Source organism: Carya illinoinensis, chromosome 15 (genome assembly GCF_018687715.1).
Source record: "Carya illinoinensis cultivar Pawnee chromosome 15, C.illinoinensisPawnee_v1, whole genome shotgun sequence".
Classification (NCBI taxonomy): domain Eukaryota; kingdom Viridiplantae; phylum Streptophyta; class Magnoliopsida; order Fagales; family Juglandaceae; genus Carya; species Carya illinoinensis.
In genome coordinates this window covers 41379048-41399791 of record NC_056766.1, presented here as the reverse complement: position 1 = coordinate 41399791, position 20744 = coordinate 41379048, and the positions used below count along the sequence as shown (strand labels likewise).

At 31.4% G+C, this 20744-nt stretch overlaps 2 protein-coding genes across 60 annotated transcripts in view; both read left to right on the top strand.

Annotated features, from left to right (window-relative positions):
- LOC122297078 overlaps nt 1-6053 on the top strand; it is a 93118-nt gene extending 87065 nt beyond the window's left edge. For 3 of the 18 annotated variants that reach the window (XR_006238617.1, XR_006238622.1, XR_006238621.1), the window contains 4 exons: nt 2775-2882; nt 4430-4516; nt 4910-5253; nt 5683-6053. Coding sequence is in view for 3 of the 18 variants with exons in the window: in XM_043106977.1 (XP_042962911.1) it covers nt 2775-2882; nt 4430-4516; nt 4910-5041 (327 nt within the window). In the remaining 15 variants the exon portion in view is untranslated. Of the gene's footprint in view, nt 1-813; nt 1172-1654; nt 2883-4429; nt 4848-4909; nt 5488-5682 lie in introns of those variants that run through there. The other 15 variants (XR_006238627.1, XR_006238619.1, XR_006238628.1 and 12 more) reach the window with 15 other exon arrangements.
- A 9743-nt stretch (nt 6054-15796) lies between these two features.
- LOC122297069 (TMV resistance protein N-like) overlaps nt 15797-20744 on the top strand; it is a 70660-nt gene continuing 65712 nt past the window's right edge. For 41 of the 42 annotated variants that reach the window (XM_043106901.1, XM_043106914.1, XM_043106895.1 and 38 more), the window contains exons 1-2: nt 15797-16498; nt 19139-20240. In XM_043106901.1, coding sequence (XP_042962835.1) covers nt 15978-16498; nt 19139-20240 — 1623 coding nt within the window. In that variant the 5' untranslated portion in view covers nt 15797-15977. The remainder of the gene's footprint in view (nt 16499-19138; nt 20241-20744) is intronic. The other variant, XM_043106919.1, reaches the window with a different exon arrangement.

Genomic DNA, 20744 nt, shown 5'->3' with positions numbered 1-20744 from the left:
GCTCGAATGACATGACATATCTGTGTTTTTTTCTTTTTTACTTGTTTGTGTGTGTTTTTATTTATAATTTTATGTTGAGACTGTGATATATGTTTGATAGGACATCTAAATGACTATTTTGGCAATATTATATTTCCGGGAGATACGATTCTTGAGTGGTTCAACCACTATAAGGAGGCTTCAAATAATACTAAAATTTGAATATGTAAAATAGATATTGATGGGAGTAATCTATATTTGGATGAGATCAAAGGAATAGCACTGATCAACGGTAACCTACTAGTTTTTCTTCATTCATTATCCAAAATGCTAGTTTTATTTTGAAGTTGACAACTATCTACAAGAATATAGGGTTTTTGTGATCAAATCATTTCTGTCCCAAGAGAAATGGACGCCAAAACTTATCTTTTGCGGCCAATTTTATCTTGTTGCAGCTTTCCACTATTAAGGGTGCAATTTGGGCAAATGAGCAGTTATATTTATTTTTACAGCGACAATAAAATCATTTTGCGGCGTTTTATTTTTGATGCAAAAAACATAACACATTTTCTATATTTTATTTGCAACAATTAGTGATTCGTCACAAAATATAGTTTGCACAACAAAAAGCACATTGCCGCAATTAATGCAGACCCAAAAAAAAAAAAAAAAAAAGCAAACAAACCAATTTCGACACCTTTGTGTTTTTACGGAGATATTCTATTTGCCCTAAATCTCATTTTTAATATTTACTTATTTGCGACGATTATTTAACTATTTGCGGCAACAATAGATCGCATCAAAAAAATCACAATTAAATATGAAAAAGGGAAAACCCAAGTCCCTAAATTTCAAATATTTTTCATTTCTTCTTCGGCCCCCCGAACCCCCGATGGTTCCCTCACTGTCTTTGCTCCTCCAATTCTCTCTTGCCATCTGCTCACTCTCTCTCTCTCGGCCTCCTCGAATTGCCTTATGATTCCTAACCCCAGCCAATCCCATGGGCCATCACCCACAACCTTTCAAGCAACTCCGACCCTATAAATGGAGAGCCAAAATTTCTTTCTTTTCCTGCTTTCCTGAAGTAAGGAAAAGATTCCAAGACTCTCAAGGAGGAGATGCTTGAAGCCATTGCCCTTGGATCGCGGAGCAGATGTAACTGTCGAAGACCAGCAAAGTTCTCTTACCTTTGGTTTGTTCTCTGGGTTATTGCTTTCTCTGGAAAACGATTTTTGTTGTTTTTTGGTTGCCGTTTAGAACTTATTTTGATTATTGTTTGTTTGGTGATTTCTTCTATAAGGGTTTTGAGCTTTTTTGGTTCGTGTTGATTTTCTTTGTTTTGGAACAATTATGGTTCCGGATGCTTAATTTCTATTACTTTGATACATAAGTTCACAATTTAATTTGAAGACGTAGACATGTTATAGCATAACACAAGTCACCAACATTGTGCCCTTTCAAAAATTTTGCAAAATAAAGTCTAATTTTTTTCAAGTTTAATGGGTATTATAAGACAATGGCCTGATTGGAATGCCCGTATTCTTTCTATTGCATTGTGGGATAATGATTTAATTTTACTGACTGAACTGCATTGAAAGCAGTTCTTTTTGTTATTTTCTTTTCTTAATTTCTTTTTTTTTTCTTTTCTTTTTTTCAATTTTTGATGCCGGGAAAGCAGGATGAAGTACCAGTGGATGCTACCCTCTGTAAAAACAACAACATCAAAGCTTTTTACCCTGGTCAGTGTTCCCATGATCCCATGATTACAACTCTCTCCTCTTGCTTCTTTCCTTCCAGTTTGATAACATCAGTTATTTATATCTTTTCCCAACTTCTAGAGTGCTTGTTCTTCTAACAATGCTGCATCTTTAACCTTATTTTTGAGTTTTTCTACTTTTTATGTTTTCTGGTTTCATTAGAGGTCGTGATAAATACTTCTGAGTTATTTTTTATAAGTAAAAGGGAAAGTAATATTAAAATAAATACTTAAGAGTTATCACCAAACCATGGGAACCGATCTTTTCTAAACTGATTAGGTGGCATAGACTAGGCCAAAACTTAACATAATTGATCTTCTAACACAAGTGAAAATGTTTTCAATCACTAAAACGTATCCTTTTTGCTGCTTTTATCCCCTGCATCTTCTAACACAAGTGGATTGTCATATATATCATCAAGGAAGTTTATGTATATCATTTAGTAAGCTCTAATCAACATGGAAGATGCTTTGAGAAGCTTGTAAACTCTGACCCAATTTACTGATTTTTTTTTTCTTAAAGCATTTCATACTTTCTGAAGAGCATTAGCACCTCTTTTCAAGAATATGATGATGCTTCCTCCTCCATCCCCCTGCTGGAGAAAAGAATTTTCAGGAAAAATGTTTGCCTTAGAATATCTTAGTTTGTTCTGCATAGCTAGAATTTTGCTTTCTTTTTTACTGGTTTTTACATATAAGATAACAATGAGTTTTGTATAGTTATATTAACTTGAGCATATTTTAAAAGGTGAGGATTCGGTCTTGGATGAAATTGTATGAACAAAATAGGCTAGGTATCCTTTGAATGGAAGAGTCATTTTAGTTGAGGATGATTCACATTCTACAAGAAGCAGTGAGCAAAACATGTCAAATCAACTTTTTATGTTGTTGTAATATGAAATTGAATTGGGCAATTAATTATGATGATTCTACTCGAGGGATCTAATAATACAGCATAAATTTGTGATTAGATAATATAGCATCATCTATGTGCATACTAAATATGCTTTGAGATTCTGACAAGATTTTGCTGTGCAAGTTGAGAGTCCCTGGATGCTGCATTCGTTGCAAAAGAATGTGGCACCTATTGGAGTTGCACTCCAGGCTTTGTACTAGTTATGATGTTTGTAGGGTGCCTTTTGTGCAGGTGAACCATTCTCTCTCCTCTTGCTTCTTTCCTTCCAGTTTGATAACATAGCTACGTATGTGTTTAAGAGATCAGAGTTTCTTGGATCCATATTCGTCTAAAACATCTGCCTAACTCGGGAAAATACCGTCTTTTTAGGAACTTTAAAGAAAGGATTAGGAGATAGAGCACCATTCTCTTCATGGAAAAAAGTTTGCTTCTCCTATAATAAGCTTTTCAAACTTTAAGCTAGATGTAATTGCATGTTTGTAGAGACAATATTACCCCCCACCCCCCCTTTCTATGTAATTACTAATTATAAATTGTTTCTAATTTTTTGATATTTGTTACCGCGTGCTTCCCTTTATTAAAAGTAAAAAAAAAAATTACAAATGGATACAGAAGAAATTTCTTTTATATTCATTTGTAAGATTTTTTTTAGTTTTCATAGGCTTTTGCGGCAAAATTATTTCGCCGCAAATAGTATTTGCAACAAAAATTGTAGAAAATATGATTTTTTGGTTGCAGATTATTATTCGGGTCGCTTTTACCACCTCAAATGTTTATTTGCTACGGTATATTCGTTGCAAATAAGATTTTCCAACCAAAATTCAGTATTATAATTGAGATTTTCCAAAGAGAAATGCTGGGAAAAATTTTGCTGGCAATAATTAACTGTGGTTGGTACGTATACATTTGTGATGACAACAAAGACCGTTAATGTTTTTGCAACATTATTACTATTCTAATTCCAAGATCGTTATTTATTCATGATTTTTCTAAACCCACAAAGGTCGAACCTCAACCTTGAGCATTGTGGACTTGGAGGAGGCTGATGATGATTTAAAATGAAGATTGGGCTTTAGAACTTGGACTTGAGTGTGCATAGTCATAGATGAGACCGACCTTTCCACAGCATGGGTGGGATTTAGTTGGTGGTGGGCACTTGGTGGGGTTTGTATTATGTTGATAAGTACAATTGAATCTGAAACTTCATTTAGTGGCAGATAATCAGTCTCATTGCCACATTTGAATTATGAAGGTAGCCTCTTATCAAAATCAGGTCTCCTTATGGCACTATATTACTTAATTTGTAGTTTGGAAGATCTATATCAATCGAGGAGTGATGTTATTAGTCTTCTCGCATGCATCAAAAGTGTTTTTAGACTAAAACACCTTGTGTTGACGGATTGCCTGCATCTTAAAGAAATTCTGAGCTTCCACCCAATTTAGAGCAGTTGCATGCTAATGGATGCACCTCATTTGAAAGCTTTATAGAAGCATAAAAGAAGTTCCAATTCAATACCAACAACTTAAGAGCACTTAGATGGATTGAATTGCTCGATTGATATGAAATGTCTGTGAATATAGCGAATCATGTGGAAAATCCTTTGTTGACTAAGCTCTCTCTCTCTCTCTCTCTCTCTCTCTCTCTCTCTCTCTCTCTCCATCTTCCCCTGCCCCTTTCTCTATGTCTTTGATGTTTCTTTCTTTTGCTACAAGTTTGTGTGTGTTTTGATTTATAATTTTATAGCTGAAACTTTGTGATCTATGTTTGGAATTGGCAGGGACATCTAAATTATATTCTTCAGTTGCAGCAGCTAAAGACACTTTCTCTTGGAGCTTATTCAGAGCTTGGCGAGCTTAGAAAGAAGGTGGAAGTGCAGTATGCATTCTGCTTTGTCTACAAATGAAAATGAAACTTCATCAAGTAGAGAATCACTCTCATTGCCACATTTGAATCAAAATCAGGTCTCCTTAGGGCAGTATATTACTTTGTAGTTTGGAAGATACCATTAGTCTTCCCACATCCATCAAAAGTGTTGTTGGATTAAAGCACCTTGTATTGATGGATTGCCTTTAACTTTAAGAAATTCTAGAGCTTCCCTCCAAAAAAAGTTCCAATTCAAAATCAGCAACTTAAGAGCACTAAGATAGATTGAATTGCTCGAATGTCATGACATATCTGTGTTTTTTTCTTTTTTACATGTTTGTGTGTTTTTATTTATAATTTTTATGGTTGAGACTTTGTGATATATGTTTGACAGGGACATCTAAATGACTATTTTGGCCGCATTATATTTCCGTTAGATAAGATTCTTGAGTGGTTCAACCACTGTAAGGAGGCTTCAAATAATACTGAATCATGTGAGATAGATATTGATGGGAGTGATCTATAGTTGGATGAGATCAGAGGAGTAGCTCTGTGTGCTGTTATCAAAGCAAATTTTGAAAGCTCTGCATTAGATCTCTTTCATTTCCTAGTGTTGAGATCACTATTAATGTCATGCCAAATATTACAGTGAGAAAATGGTTGACACAACGATTTCAGAATCTGGAGATCATGTTGGTCGAAGTACTTTGCTCTAGATCAGCCTTTTAAGCTAAACGGGTGAGGTCTGAATTTTGAGTTTTCTTGTAATTCAAGCTCATTATACATTAAAAGTTGCAGAGTCCATTTGCTACATAAGCATGTAGAGAACACAAAAGATCATTCAGATGTCCTCTACCTATGAACATGATTACAACTTGAATCTGACTGCCATCAACAACACAACATGAATGATCAAACCACTCATAACATGAATGATCAACCTACCAGTTTTTCTTCATTCATTACCCAAAATGCTTGTTTGGTTCTTGTTTTGTTTTGATCTTCACATGGTCAGACCATGTAATAATTCATCTTTTGTTCCAAAGTTGACAACTCAATATGGTGGTGTGAGATCTATATGTGATCTTACTTTGTGTTGGCATGCATATTAAATCTGTATACAAAATACTAAAACACATGCAATCCTTATTTTTCCTTATTTCTTAGGAATATTGCTCGTCATATATACCATCATTTGCTCAGAAATACACAGCTTGATCTTGGCCATTTTCACTTGAGGATGGTGAAAGCTAATTAGTCTAGACAGGTGGCACGACCTTCTTGAATGGAAATTCTGTTATGGGAGACGAAGGGTCGGATGGATAGTGCGCATAATGTTCTAGTGCAGGAACATGATCTCGAAGATATTGTTCTAATCACAGATCTTGGAGTTTCAACTCCAAGATCTACAAATTGCCTTCAAGGAACATGTACCATAATCAAAAGAGGGTTGATCCTACAGGACTTTGATTCATTTTGAGCATTTTATTTCAGCATGCATTTGGGTCTAAACAATTATAAAATGTTTTGTCTGTTGATTTTACATCTTTATAAATTTAGTATTGATTAAAAAATAATCAAAATGTATGAAAATTATCCTATTCCGTTCTATTCCATTCCCTCCTATACTTCCAAATGAAGTAGATATGATCATGATCTCATAAAAATTTTGTAAATAAAAAGGTGATAAAAATTATGATTATCGTAAACAAAGCAGGACATTTTATGTGGTTTTTTTTTTTTGAAGTGTTGAACCATTTCACTATTATTAATATAATTCTCATATTATTTCATTTTCCAAACATGTCCTAAATTTAAGAGAAATATTGTTCTTCCTCTTACTTTTTTTTTTCTCTAATCATACATGTTGCAAACTAAATGAATAACTACTTCAAATGCATCACGTGCGTCAATATGTTTAACAAACTTAAAATTAACAAAAAAAAAATTATTTTCCCTTTATTTCTTGCCGGTACCCCCAAAATATTACGTACATAAAGTACGATGCACTTTCAATTAGAAATTGATATCAAGTGCAATGTTCGCATAACAATATGAGGTTTACAATTAAAAGTTATTCAGAGAAAGCAATCTTCGAAAGTGTCAGAGTCCATCTTATATACAAGAATGACGATTTTATGGATCATATTCAATCTTTAAAGAGATTGATGCCAAGATGATGGTGATGATCCACATATTCAACTTTCAAAGAGAGACCGAGATTGGAAGCCATCTTCAAGAGTGTCAAACATATATATGTATATAACCTTGAATTTGCAATATCATAGATGAGACCAACGTTCCACATTTTTTTCAATGCAAGTCAAAATAAATGAAATTGCAAATTTTGAATAGATTAATATATAGTGATTAAACTCAATGTGAATGGTGCTTAATTTGTTTGTGGATCCATCTCTGACCATAAAATCTCGAGTGGACATACACGAATATTTAGAGGAATATTGATGCGGAGGGATGCTTATGGCTCTAAGCAAACTGGAACATGAAGTGAGTGGTTAGGTCAGTAGTATAAATGCAAGTTTTAGCCATGACGAGATGATTACATATGGCAATCTAGATCAGGATTGGGGAAAAAATTATATTATTTATTGGGCTTGTAATTAGGAAATTCATATTTGGGCTTAAAAAAAACCCACCCAATAATAGTAGAGGAAACTCAGCTGATGAGTACATAAAGTACCTTCAAGTTAATGAGAGTGGATTTATTTCTAAAGATGATATTTTGTTTTCAAACAATAATTTAGATTTGCTTTCAAACAATATTTTCCTTTTCTTTTTGGTTTCATTATTGTTAATTAAAAAAAAGTCTCTCGAACGTTTATCTGTAGAGGTTGAGTCCTCTCTTTTTATGAAATGTGAGATTGAGTCTCTATTTAAGTAGAATGATATTTCTTAGACATTTATTTGTAGAAAGTATTAACAATATTGAAGATCAAACTAACCACTAAAAAAAATTGTAAAATAAGAAAGTACGCGTGGACCAAGAATTTAGCTTAACATTTATTTTTGTTAGATTAATGTCTTTTATACCATTAAATAGATAAATAATAATAATTTTTGAATGATTAATTGACTGACCTCGAGAGGCCGCCCACCACTATGATATTTTTTTGGAAAATGATAAGATAACTACTCATTTACAATTTTTCTACAACCTTCCAAAAAAATAATATTCTTTTAAAAATTTATTTTGATTTTGATTTTGATTTGATGTGTTTGAAATTTAAAAAAAATATTATTTTATTGATAAGCTGTAGATAAATTGTAGTATAATTGTAAGGCTATTACCTCACTATTTGTTTTTCTTGATTGTTAAGTTTATAAAAGAAATCCTATAATTTATACATTATTTCTGAAGAATTTTGAGGCCGCCTCCTTTGACTAACGCATTGGCTGTTTGCTTAACAATTTGCTTGAAAGCAAATGAGATATTATTATGTATGGACTCTAATTCGCTTGAAAGCAATCGAGGAAGATGCTCGTCATTTTCTTCCACCGAATTCTTTGAAGTATTGTTTATAGTCACCATCAGGAAAATTGAAATGGTGTTTCTAGTCAAATATATTACGTCATGATTAAGGATGTGATATATTTTCTTAACAAAAGACTCAATTTCCAACTTTACACACATAGAGAAATATCTAACTAGTTTAGCTACAGCCTGAAATTCCTAATGTATGTGAATTCACGAAATTATCTATTAATTTATTTTAATAAATTGGTTAGATCTCAATATTGTAATTATTTAATTGATCAAACAGATAAAATAGATATGTAAATTTGTATAACACAATGATTGGTTACGAAGAAAACCTTTTTAAAGATAAAAACACTACGGGACAGGAAAACTCAGAAAAATCAATTTTATTATTTGAAAATCACTTTACAAACAAGTCTTCAATTATAAGACTTTTCTAATCGACTCTCTTACTTGACCTGACAAACAATCCGTTTGTCTCGACCTTGGTAGCAGTCAAAATCTTTCAATAATACAAAAGGTAAAATAATAATAATAATAATAATTAGAAAAACTCAATAATTAAAAATAAAAACAAAAAACACATTCTAGAGCTATTTATCTATTTAAAGAAAATAATATTTTATTTATCATCGTCCTATGATCCTCTTAGATATATAACTTATAATATAAATTATTCTATTCCATTCCTTCATAAACTCTGATCTCAAACCAAGTATATATCATCATTTAATTTCAGCAATACGGTTAATTTGTGTCTAAACCATTATTATTGATCTATTTCGAGATTTTTCAATAACATATCATGATATTCCTTTTTTTTAATTGTTAAGTTTATAAAAGAAATTCTATAATTTATAAATTATTGTGACTTGATGTAATATGCTAGAATTTTCTGAAATAAAAGTTAAGTAAAAGAAACTATAATATACAACAAAAAATCATATTAATTAATTTATAAACTTTAGTATTATGAGATCTCTACGTAAACTAAAAATGCTAATTTTAGTTTTGCTAAATTAGAAAAATAAAATAAAATAATTATTTTACTTTATGTAGATGGTATATATTTTGCGCTAGCATCGAATAGCCATAAGAAAATAATTTAATTCTGATCTTGTCATTTTATATCAATATATAAATATAGTACATGTTGATGTAGTACTGCATGCGCATTTGAGTGATCATTCATTTAATTAGAAACATATATGATTAGAAAATATATTCCTTTCTCTCCTATACTCCCAAATGAAGTAGATAATGGATATGATCATGATGTTCTAAAAACACCGTAAATACAAAGGTGTTAAAAATTATAATTATTTTTATTTAAAATATAATCTTGACTTTTATTATCGATTCTTTTTTATTCTTAATCTATAAATAAAAACATATGACATTATAACCAGTCCTCTTGTCCTCTTACTACCAACTGTACGTTGAGGACCAGCTAGAATGCAAACGACTTCAAATTAATATGATATAATAAAAAAATAAATTTATAAATTAATATAATATAAGATATTAAATTATTACAATTATTTTTATTATAAAATAAATTTAACATTTCATATAAATTATATTAATTTATAAATTTAATTTTATAGTCATTTATTAGGAATGAATGGCTGGCCTCGAGAAGAGGCCCACCACCATTAATAAAAGGAAAGTAATCGAAGAAGTTTGTGGCCTAGGTATAAGATTTTTGTAAAGCTGTCATGCATTATTATCGTATAGTCTTGTTCGTGATCGTCAAGTCTACTTTACCTTCTAGCCTCTTTGCCACTGTCGTGCTCTTTCATTTCAGCTTTCTCAACTTCTGTCTCCCTATTAGGAATTACAATATTGCAATAACTAAATATAATACAGAAATTAGATTGTGAATTGAGATAAATATTTCATGGATTATAACTTTTAAGGGGTTTGGGTTTTTATTTCTCTTAAATTTAAAATGCACTCTTTATTTTTCCTTATTTCTTAGGAATATTGCTCGTCATATCTACCACAATTTGCTCAGAAACACACAGCTTGGTCTTGGCCATTTTCACTTGAGGATGGTGAAAGCTAATTAGTCCAAACAGGTGGCACGACCTTCTTGCACGGAAATTCTGCTTTCGGAGACATCGTGTCTGATGGATATTACGCATAATGTTCTAGTGCAGGAACATGGTCTCCAAGATATTGTTCTAGACTCAAGATTCCAAGATCACAGATTAGGGAAGGTTCAACTCGAGCCAATATCTACAAATTGCCTTCAAGGAACTTGTACCAAAACCAGTAGAGGGTTGATCCTACAGGACTTTGATTCATTTTGAGCATTTTATTTCATTATGATTTTGGGTCTAAACAATCATAAAATGTTTTGTCTGGTGATTTTACAACTTTTTATAAATTTAGTATTGATTAAAAAATTATCAAAATGTATGAAAATTATCTTATTCCTTTCTATTTCATTCCTCTTATACTCCCAAATGAAGTAGATATGATCATGATCTCCTAAACATATCGTACATAGAAGGGTGATAAAAATTATAACTATCGTAAACAAAGTAGGACATATATGTGATTTTTCTTAAAGTGTTGAACCATTTCACTATTATTGATATAACTCTCATATTATTTCATTATCCAAACATGTCCTAAATTTAAGAGAAATATTGTTCTTCCTCTTACATTTTTTCTCTAATCATACATGTTGCAAATTAAAGAAATAACTACTTAAAATGCATCACGTCAATAAGCTTAACAAATTTTAAAATAAAAAACAAAAAAATTATTTTTCCTTTATTTCTTGCCGCTACCCCAAAAATATTATGTACGTAATAAAGTATAATTGATGCACTTTCAATTAGAAAGTGATATCAAGTACAATGTTTGTGGAACAATATGACGTTTACAATTAAAAGTTATTCAGAGGAAGTAATCCGATGTTGCACAATTTTCTCAATGCAAGTCAAAATAAATGAAATTCCAAATTTTGAATAGATTAATACATAGTGGTTAAACTCGATGTGAATGGTGCTTAATTTGTTTGTGGATTCATATTTGGACATAAATCTCAAGTGGACGTAGGTGAATATGTAGAAGAATATTGATGCAGGAGGGAAGCGCAAACTGGAACATAAAGTGAGTGACTAGGTGAGTAGTATAAATGTAAGTTTTAGCCATGATGAGATGATTGCAAATGGCAATCCAAATCGGGATTGGGGAGAAAATTACATTATTTATTAGGCTTGTAATTAGGAAATGCAGATTTGGGCTAAAAAAAAAAAAAAAACTCTCAATAATAGTATACGAAACTTTGATGATGAGGACATAAAGTACCTTCAAGTTTGTAGGAGTGGAATAATTTCTTAATTTGATATTTTGCTTTCAAACAATAATTTAGATTTGCTTTCAAACAATATTTTTCTTTTCCTTTTTCTGTTTTCTTATTGTTAATTAAAAAAAAAATTGTCATTTAGACGTTTGTCTATGAAGGTTGAGCCTTCTCTTTCTATAAAATATGAGGTTGAGTTTCTATTTAAGCTGTCTTTTGGACCTTTTTTTTGTAAAGGATTTTAGCAATAGTAAAGACCAGACCAATCACAAAAAAAAATATTGTACTAGTGAAGCTTCAAATGCATTATTTTGATTTGTGATATTATGTTCGATATGGTGACATCTTAGAATAAATGATGAAAATTTTCCACCAAAAAAATAATTTAGATTTGCTACATGAGACTAAATAGTTATCGAAACTTTGAAATGAAGGATTTAGATGGCCTCTTAACGCACAAACAAAAAGGATAGAAATTATAAGATGCAATAAATATTTTTTTTTCTTAAAAAAAACAAGATAGAAATAAGATCTAATAACAAAAACTATAGGATTGTTTTAGATTTCCCTTATAAGATTTGTTGAAGCAGATTTAGGATTCTTACTCGCTACAATATATACAAAGTCCTATATATATATTTTTATTTAAATCGGAAATTTGTAAGAAGTGAAGGCTGCATTAACTATTTTTCTTTTTTTGATAAAATGGAAATTCCGGGGAAAGAGAAATGATTAAAAATAAAATTATATTTTTTGTTAGATTTAATTGTTAGATCAATTTCTTTTATAGATAAATAATAATAATAATAATAATAATAATAATAATAATAATAATAATAATAATAATAATTTTTTTATCGGTAATAATAGTTATTATTATTATAATAATTGAATGATTTATTAACTGACCTTGAGAAATGGGTAAAAAGGAAGTTGCTGAGGAATTTTGTGGCCGCCTTCTTTGACTAATGCATAGGCCGTTTGTAACTCCAAAAGCATTAGCTGGAAAGCAGTTGAGATACTAATTATGAATGAACTTCAATTTGTTTGAAAGTACGTAGTTGAAAAAGCAGTTGAGATATTATTATCTTATTATGAATGAACTTCAATTTGCTTGAAAGTAGTTGAAAAAGCAGTTGAGATATTATTATGAATGAAGTTGAAAGCAGTTGTGAAAGCAGTTATGGATTAACTTCAATTTGCTTGAAAGCAGTTGAGATATTAATTATGAATAGACTTCAATTCACTTGAAAGCAATTGAGAAAGTTGCTCATTATTTTTTTTTCTTAAATTCTATTTTGATGACAATTTTATTAATTAATAAATTAATTATTCCAATTCAGATGACAACAGATCTTTCCTTTTTCACACACACATATATATATACTAGGTAGGAGTAACGTGCAAAGCACGTTTGTCTAATTTTATGAAATGATTATTTGTAAAAAATAATATATATTTTATAAAAATTATTGATGTCACTTAATAATTTAAGGCATATTGGAGAAAATAAGAAAATTAGTTCAAAGTATCATATAATCCAATACATGTTTATAACATTTATAATTTTAGCAAAGATGTATACGAAAAATTTAATAAAAGTCTAACACAAACGGTAGTTCAAAATATGTGTCGTTTGATGTTTGTATTATAATTCATCAATTTATGTCATCCTGTAGACAATCAATAGAGACAACATTGAAATTCTTATTTTGCTGTTGGTTGAGTCGATCAGGGACAACATAAAGTTAAAACATAACCTTTTTATAAAATTTGTGGTATAATATTTTCTATATATAGCATATATATAAATCATAAAATATATTTTGAAATTGTTGGCCGAATTTACTCTTTCTTGATTAGCTCAAGGATCACGGCTTTGTCACGTGCCTATCATAGCAAGCTCACGTATGGAATATGACTTAGCAGAAGCTACGTCTTACTACCATGGGGAAAAAAACACTTTGATTAAACACACTTGTATTATATTTTATATGAGATTTTTAAATTTGGAATACTCAATAATCTGAGTTAATGAAACGTATAATACACGTATATTATACTTAGGGATTCACGTCTTATGTACCTAATACACGTGTATATGTTAAGGAGAAAGAGAAAAATATAATAACTAATCTTTAATTACTTATTATTATATAAACTATTAAGTATTATAATTATTGAGATTAATAAATCATATAACAACATTGAATGCTATCTCTCACAACATTTATGTCTTCATTTTATGTGCCAAACCGTTAAAACAAACGGTGTTAACTTTAATGGAAAAACAAGAAAAACCGTTAAAACAAGATTTTCCATTTCATACACACTTTTTATATATAGAAGATATATATATACAATGCATGCAACTATATTTCTAACAAAATATATATAGTCAATAACACAAAAGGTAAAATAATAAAAATATTTTATTTATCATCATCCTATCATCCTCTTATATATAACTTATAATATAATTACTCTATTCCTTTCACCAATATTGTTAATTTTTGTCTAAACAATTATTATTGATCTATTGCGAGATTTTTCAATAAGATATCATGATATTCCTTTTTTTTAATTGTTAATTTTATAAAAGAAATCCTATAATTTATAAATTATTGTGACTTGATGTAATACGTTAAATTTTTTTGAAATGAAAATAAAATAAAAGAAACAATAATATAAAAAAAGAAAACCCGTATTAATTAATTTGTAAACGTTAATATTATGAGATCTTTATGTAAACAGAAAATATTAATTTTAGTTTTTGCTCAATTAAAAAAATAAAATAAAAAATTTATTTTACTTTATGCACATGGTATATATTTTGCGGTAGCATCAAAAAGCAATAAGAAAATAATTTAATTCTGATCTTTTCATTTTATATCAATATATATATGTCGTACATGTTGATGTAGTGCATGCATTTGAGAGATTATTCATTTAATTAGAAACATATATGATTAGAAAAGATAAAAAGCAAAGGACTTAGAACAATATTTCTCAGATTCTAACATGCAAAAAAATAAATTTATAGTTTAATATATAAAAATAAATTTATAGATTAATATAATATAATCAAATATATTAAATTATAAAATTATTTTTATTATAAAATAAATTAGATATATTATATAAATTATATTTATTTATAAATTTAATTTTTTAGTCACTTCTTATAAATGAATGGATGATAGCGATAAGAAGCCCACCACCATGATTGAAAGGAAATTAGTTGTTGAAGAAGTTTGTAGCCAACGCATGAGCTTGTGGCCACCATTGTGACATCTAGTGAAGGGTATGTGAAAATGTATCATTATTCTTTTGCAAAGCTGTCGCGTGTTACTATCATACGGTCTTCATCATGATCGTTAAGTTTGCTACACCTTCTGACCCCTCTCACTATTGCTATTTGTCATTGCCATTTTGTAAACTATTTGAACTGTCACTTTTATTTTAGCTTTCTCAACTTCTATGCTATCTTTCAGCCTCTCTATTAAAAATTATATTATTGAAATAATAAAATGAGAGGAAATGGTTTTAAATAAAATATTATTAAAATATTTTATGTAAAAATTTTAAAAAATAGTAATAATGAAATGAGATGAGATGATTTCTAAATCCAAACAACTAATATAGTAACTAAATATAACACAGAAATTATATTGTTAATTGAGATAAATATTTTATGCAATAAAACTTTAAAGGGTTTGGATTTTTATTTTTTCCATCGCCTGTACAACTTTATAATATACTATTACTAGAGTTAGATTTATTTGAGAAGTACTTTAGTTATAAAGAGATTAATAAAAATAAACCCACAAATCAATATAGTTTATATGTTATATTAGATCAATTTGAATTATAAATTTACATTTATAAAATTTCTTTATGACTAAATCATTTCTCTATTTATTTATTGATCACAACCATTCGGTTGATTGATTCAACTTTGTTAAGGTTCATTGCATAATATTTTAGTTTATATTATTCTTACAATAGTTTATTCAACTTTTTTCATTTGATCTCATCTCATCTCATCATTATAACTTTTCCAAATTCCTATAAAAAAATACAATAAATAATTCAACATTTTCAAATTCTAAAATAAGAATAATAATAAAAAATTATATTATAATAATATTTTATTTAACTTTTATATCATCTTATATAATATAACCATAGCCAAATCGTTACAAATGCCGTAATTTATGGCATTAAATCGTTAAAAATAGGGTGGTACTACAGCCACCAATTTCAGGACCCAATTTGGACGATAAGTATATTTCATCTTTTTTCTTTTTTCTTTTTCTCATGCATTTTTATAATACCTTCAAATATTTTTTATTTAAAAATTTACATCATCATTAAAAGAATAATTTCTTTAATTATTATGTTAAGAAAAACGTCAGGATGCATTATTGGAACCACTATAGTCTGGAGAAGAAAGAGGCCGTCGCCCAACGCAATGACCAGTGCAATGGACAACCTTTTATTCCCATCTTTTCTTTTTCTCTACATTCCATACGATGCAACGCGGAAGTTGCCAAGAAGTTCCTCCTCATGCAACGAGACTTATATAAGGAGCTCCATCATCTTCCCCGATCCATCTCCAATTAATTCTACTTTGCATTCATAATGACTTCTACCATCACATTCTCGGGAGTCCTTTCGTCTCCTTCCTCCTCTAATTCCCCTTTTTTAACCTCGCAATCAAATCACGATGTATTCTTAAGCTTTCGAGGAGATGATACTCGCAATAATTTTACTGTTCATCTTTACCAAGCTTTGGTTCGAAATGGAATCCACACTTTTAAAGATGACAAGGAGATGAGAAAAGGTGAAGAAATTTCACTGACACTTTTAAAGGCCATTGAAGAGTCAAAGATTTCGATCATTATATTTTCTGAAAACTATGCGTCATCTAGGTGGTGTTTGGATGAGCTATTGAAGATACTAGAGTGTAAAGAATCAAAACAACAGAAGGTTGTAGCAGTCTATTACAAAGTCGAGCCATCGACAGTACAACACCAAAAAAATAGTTTTGAAAAAGCGTTCGCTGAACATGAAGAAAAGTTCGATGATGCTAAAGTTCAGAGGTGGAAGACTGCCTTAAATCAAACTGCCGGGCTATGCGGTTTTCATTTGAAGATCAACGAGTAATTTCAACTACCTCTATCCCTCTTATCTATTCATATATTTTTTTAGTTTTGATCTGATTACATCCTTTGACACTAATATATATATATATATATTGAGAAGTTGTAATTCAGTAGAAGGGAGGGAAATTTCCAGCACACATTCACAAGTTGTAAATCCGTACCATAATCAGAAATTCCAATACTCCTAACTGAACAACAGTGTGAACCAGAAAAAGAAATCCCCTCAATAAGACATGACAATAACAAGATTTATAGAAAACACAACACTTACGAAGCAAAATGAACAAATGGACAGAATTCTTCCAACACTCCATGAGGCACTCGCCCACATAATTTACACAATTCATCCAAATACTTCTCAGGGCACTCGACCACGGCCACAAGACAAAATTTCATGTGCATCCACAACACACACTTCACATATTTTATTTATTTATTTTATTCTTGATTAATTGAGTTGTTTTCCTAGTAATCCATTCACCACATGCTTGTTTGAAAAAAAAAAAAATTAAAAGAAGAGTGATGCGAGGTAATTGGAGATGATAAGTGATGAATTATTCGAATTTCACTTATCACAATTCACAATTTACATCACAAATTATTTTCATCGTTGGTCCAAGAGCCACTTTCACACGAAGGGGAGAATCTCCGGATGATCACAGGCGTCCCAAGCTCTGCTGCTTCCTGTGGTCATTCCCGTCCCGTCAGCTGAGGGCGCAGTGGTCTCTTGAATGGGTGTGGTGGGTCTCAGGTAGAAAGAAACAGATTATGTGTGTTGCGGAGCTAGAGAGGGAGAGAAAGAGAGAGAGAGAGAGAGGAGAAACCGAGAGGGTGAGATAGAGTGTGAGGAGGGATGGCGGAGGTGGGTAGTCGTCCGCCTGAGAGAGTGTGACGGCGACAGAGAGAGTGAGAGGGATAGAGAGTGACGGAGACAGAGGTGGAAGGAGGGAACGTGAGAGACGGCAGAAGGAGGAGAAGTACGCTGGTGAGAGGTAGTGGGGTGGTCGGCGGGTGGAAAATTTCACAGAGAGAGAGAGAATGAGAGAGAGCGAGTGAGTGTGGAAACACAGAGAGTAAGGGCTCAATGTCGCCGGCATCTGGCGGACATGGCACAGCGAGGTGGCCGCAGCTAGGGTTTTCGAACCCGGGTTTCGTGTTACAGAGAGAGAGGCAGAGAGAGCGACGATCGAGAGAGATGGAGAGAGAGGATTACTGGAGATGCGGTGTCGAGGCATGGAGGATAGTGGCAGCAGATGGAACAAAACAGAGAGAGACGAGAAATTTGAGGGGGGAGAGTTGAGACCGAGAGATGAGAGGGAGATAGAGAGACAACTAGAAGTCGAGGGAGAGAAGAGAGAGGTGGTTGGAGGGGGAGGTGGCTCACGCTAGTAATAGAACTAGAAACCACTTCACGAGCAACATAGTTCTCGTTCGTGATTGATGGAGATGGGCGGCAGCTAGGGGTGGCAGAGAAGGGATGACACTCGGCTACGTGTGTGTTTCTGGGTGTGGTCGGTAGCCACTAGGCAGAGCGGTGCACAAAGGTCACAAGAGGTGGAGGAAGGCGACAGTGGATGAGGGAAAAGAGATCAACGAGAACAAGAAAGACGGATGACTGGGGAAGGAGAGAGGGATGGGCTGGCCTTCTCCTTAAGGTTTTGGGGCCTTAGTTGTGGTCTGGGCTTGAGATTTTGGATCTGGCTTCACATTACGTATGACTGCAGATGTCCTCAGTTCATAAAAATTTGTGTTCATATCAATGTTTTTTAAATAATAGCGCTTTTCAATTTTCCCAATCGAACTACCGTCTTTTTTCAATTTTTACCATAAATTAATATATATATATATATATAATTTCTACCCTAAGTGATTGCATACATTATGATTTACCAACTAAATTAGTCAAGCAGCACATTCTCGATATATATTGTCAAATTAAATTGGATGTACAAAGTAAAATTTATCCGTACTTCAAGTTGTAAATTAATACCTTGCCAAACTTACGGTATAAATTGAATATGGGTGACATTTTTTTTTAACACATAAATGTCACGTACTGAAAAACATTACTACAACGATTAAAGAGAACAGTGAACAAAGAATGACAACGTACATGGCTTTGCTTCTCCACTATTTTCAAAGTTCCATTTCTTTTACCTTTTTTTAAGTCTTCAATTTGATAAAGACCATCTGATCTACACCTTCTTCGATCAGTATATTCAGCACTTATGATAATAGTTTTGGTATGGTACTTACACAGCTAGCCATGCGAATTGTTACACTTACAAAAAATATTCATATGTTTATAACTGTTGTTAGTTCAGAACATGTGCACTCCTCTTGAAAAAAATTGGATAAGTTTGAGATTTATATAAAAAAAAATTATTTTTTTAATAGTGGGCTTCACTTTTTTTTTCAAATAAAGTATGCAAAACTAGCACAACCTAAAATTGTATCTATCATATGTCTATTTCAAATGGTAGGGTTCATTTTCCTGCATTTAGTGCATAACTTGTGCCCTGCCAATAACGTCATTTATAACATGAGAATAAAATTGTGCCTAAATCATGTTCTCATGTCTTTTAAGTTGAGTAAGTCAAATTCATGAATCTTCTTTAAATCTTTTTGCTTTGGTAGGGATGAATATGAGTTTATCCAGAAGATTGTTCAAGAGGTCTCAACAACCTTACCAAATCGTTTTGACTTGCATGTGGACGAGTATCAGGTGGGAATACAGTCTCATGTAGAAGTTATTAATGAGCTATTATGTATTGAGGAGAATGACATACGCATGATAGGGATTTTCGGTAGTGGTGGAATTGGAAAAACAACGATTGCAAAAGCGATGTATAACCTTATTGCTAAGAAGTTTGAAGGCCGTTGTTTTCTTGCTGATGTTAGAGAATCTTCAAAACAAAATCAAGGCCGTCTTGGACAGTTGCAAGAGAAAATTCTTTCTAACATTCTAGGAAAGTCACCAAGGGTTGATAATGATCATCAAGGAATCAATTTGATAATGAAGAGACTTTGCCGTAAAAGAATTCTTTTGGTGCTTGATGATGTTGATTGTTTGGACCAATTAGAAAAATTATGTGGAAAATGCGATTGGTTTGGTTCTGGGAGTCGAATCATCATAACAACAAGGGATGAGGGTTTACTAACTAAGCATCATGTTCATTTCAAATATCGTATGAAGGAAATGGATCACCATGAAGCTCTTCAGCTCTTTAGCCAGCATGCTTTCAAAAGTGACAAACCTAATGATGCTTTTGTGGATGTCATAAAACTTGCACTAAAGTGTGCTGCCGGCCTTCCACTTGCTTTGAAAGTGATAGGCTCAAATCTATATGGAGAAGATATACATTTTTGGGAAAGTGAATTGAAAGAGTACAAAAGAATTCCAGAACAAAATATCTACGAAAAACTCAAAATAAGTTACGATGGATTAGATCATCGTACAAAAAAGATTTTTCTTGACATTGCATGTTTCTTTAAAGGATACGAGAGAGAATATGTCACTAAAATACTGGATAGTTGTGGTTTCAATGCCTATGCTGGTATCAAAAAGCTCAATGATAAATGTCTCATAACTATTGATGAAGATGATGAACTCATGATGCATGACTTACTAGAAGATATGGGTAAAGAAATTGTCCGACAAGAATCACCTGAAGAACTTGGCAAGCGGAGTAGATTATACTTTCATGAAGATGTTCGTGAAGTACTTGAAAAAAATAAGGTAAGATTTTCCCTAGAAATATAGTTCTACTTCTGAGTTCTTTTTTTTTTTTTTTTTCAATTGAAGCTATTATTAAATTAAAAGAAATGGATCCAGAAATACATATAAATTATTATATAGACACATACGTACCCTCTACATGAAATATTTTCCCAATTTTGTAAATAAAATAATTTTAATAAAGAAGTACAAATAAAATCATGAAAGCCAATTCACATTTTCTCCATTTTTCCAAAAAGGCAAAATGCTATGATTATCTGATACTTTTTTCGTATTTTAAACAGAGTAATACGTATTAAAAGGAAGAAGTATATATGACTTTGACATTTGAACGTACATACTCATTTCTAGAAATCTGAATGATAAAAATAAGGCTATTCCTTTTGTAATCTAAAATAGAAACACCATATGAAGAAAGGTGAGACCTATGTTCGTTATTTCCTTCTTAATAAATGAAATAGTGATGTACACACGTATTGTAAGAAAAATACATATAATCGTAGC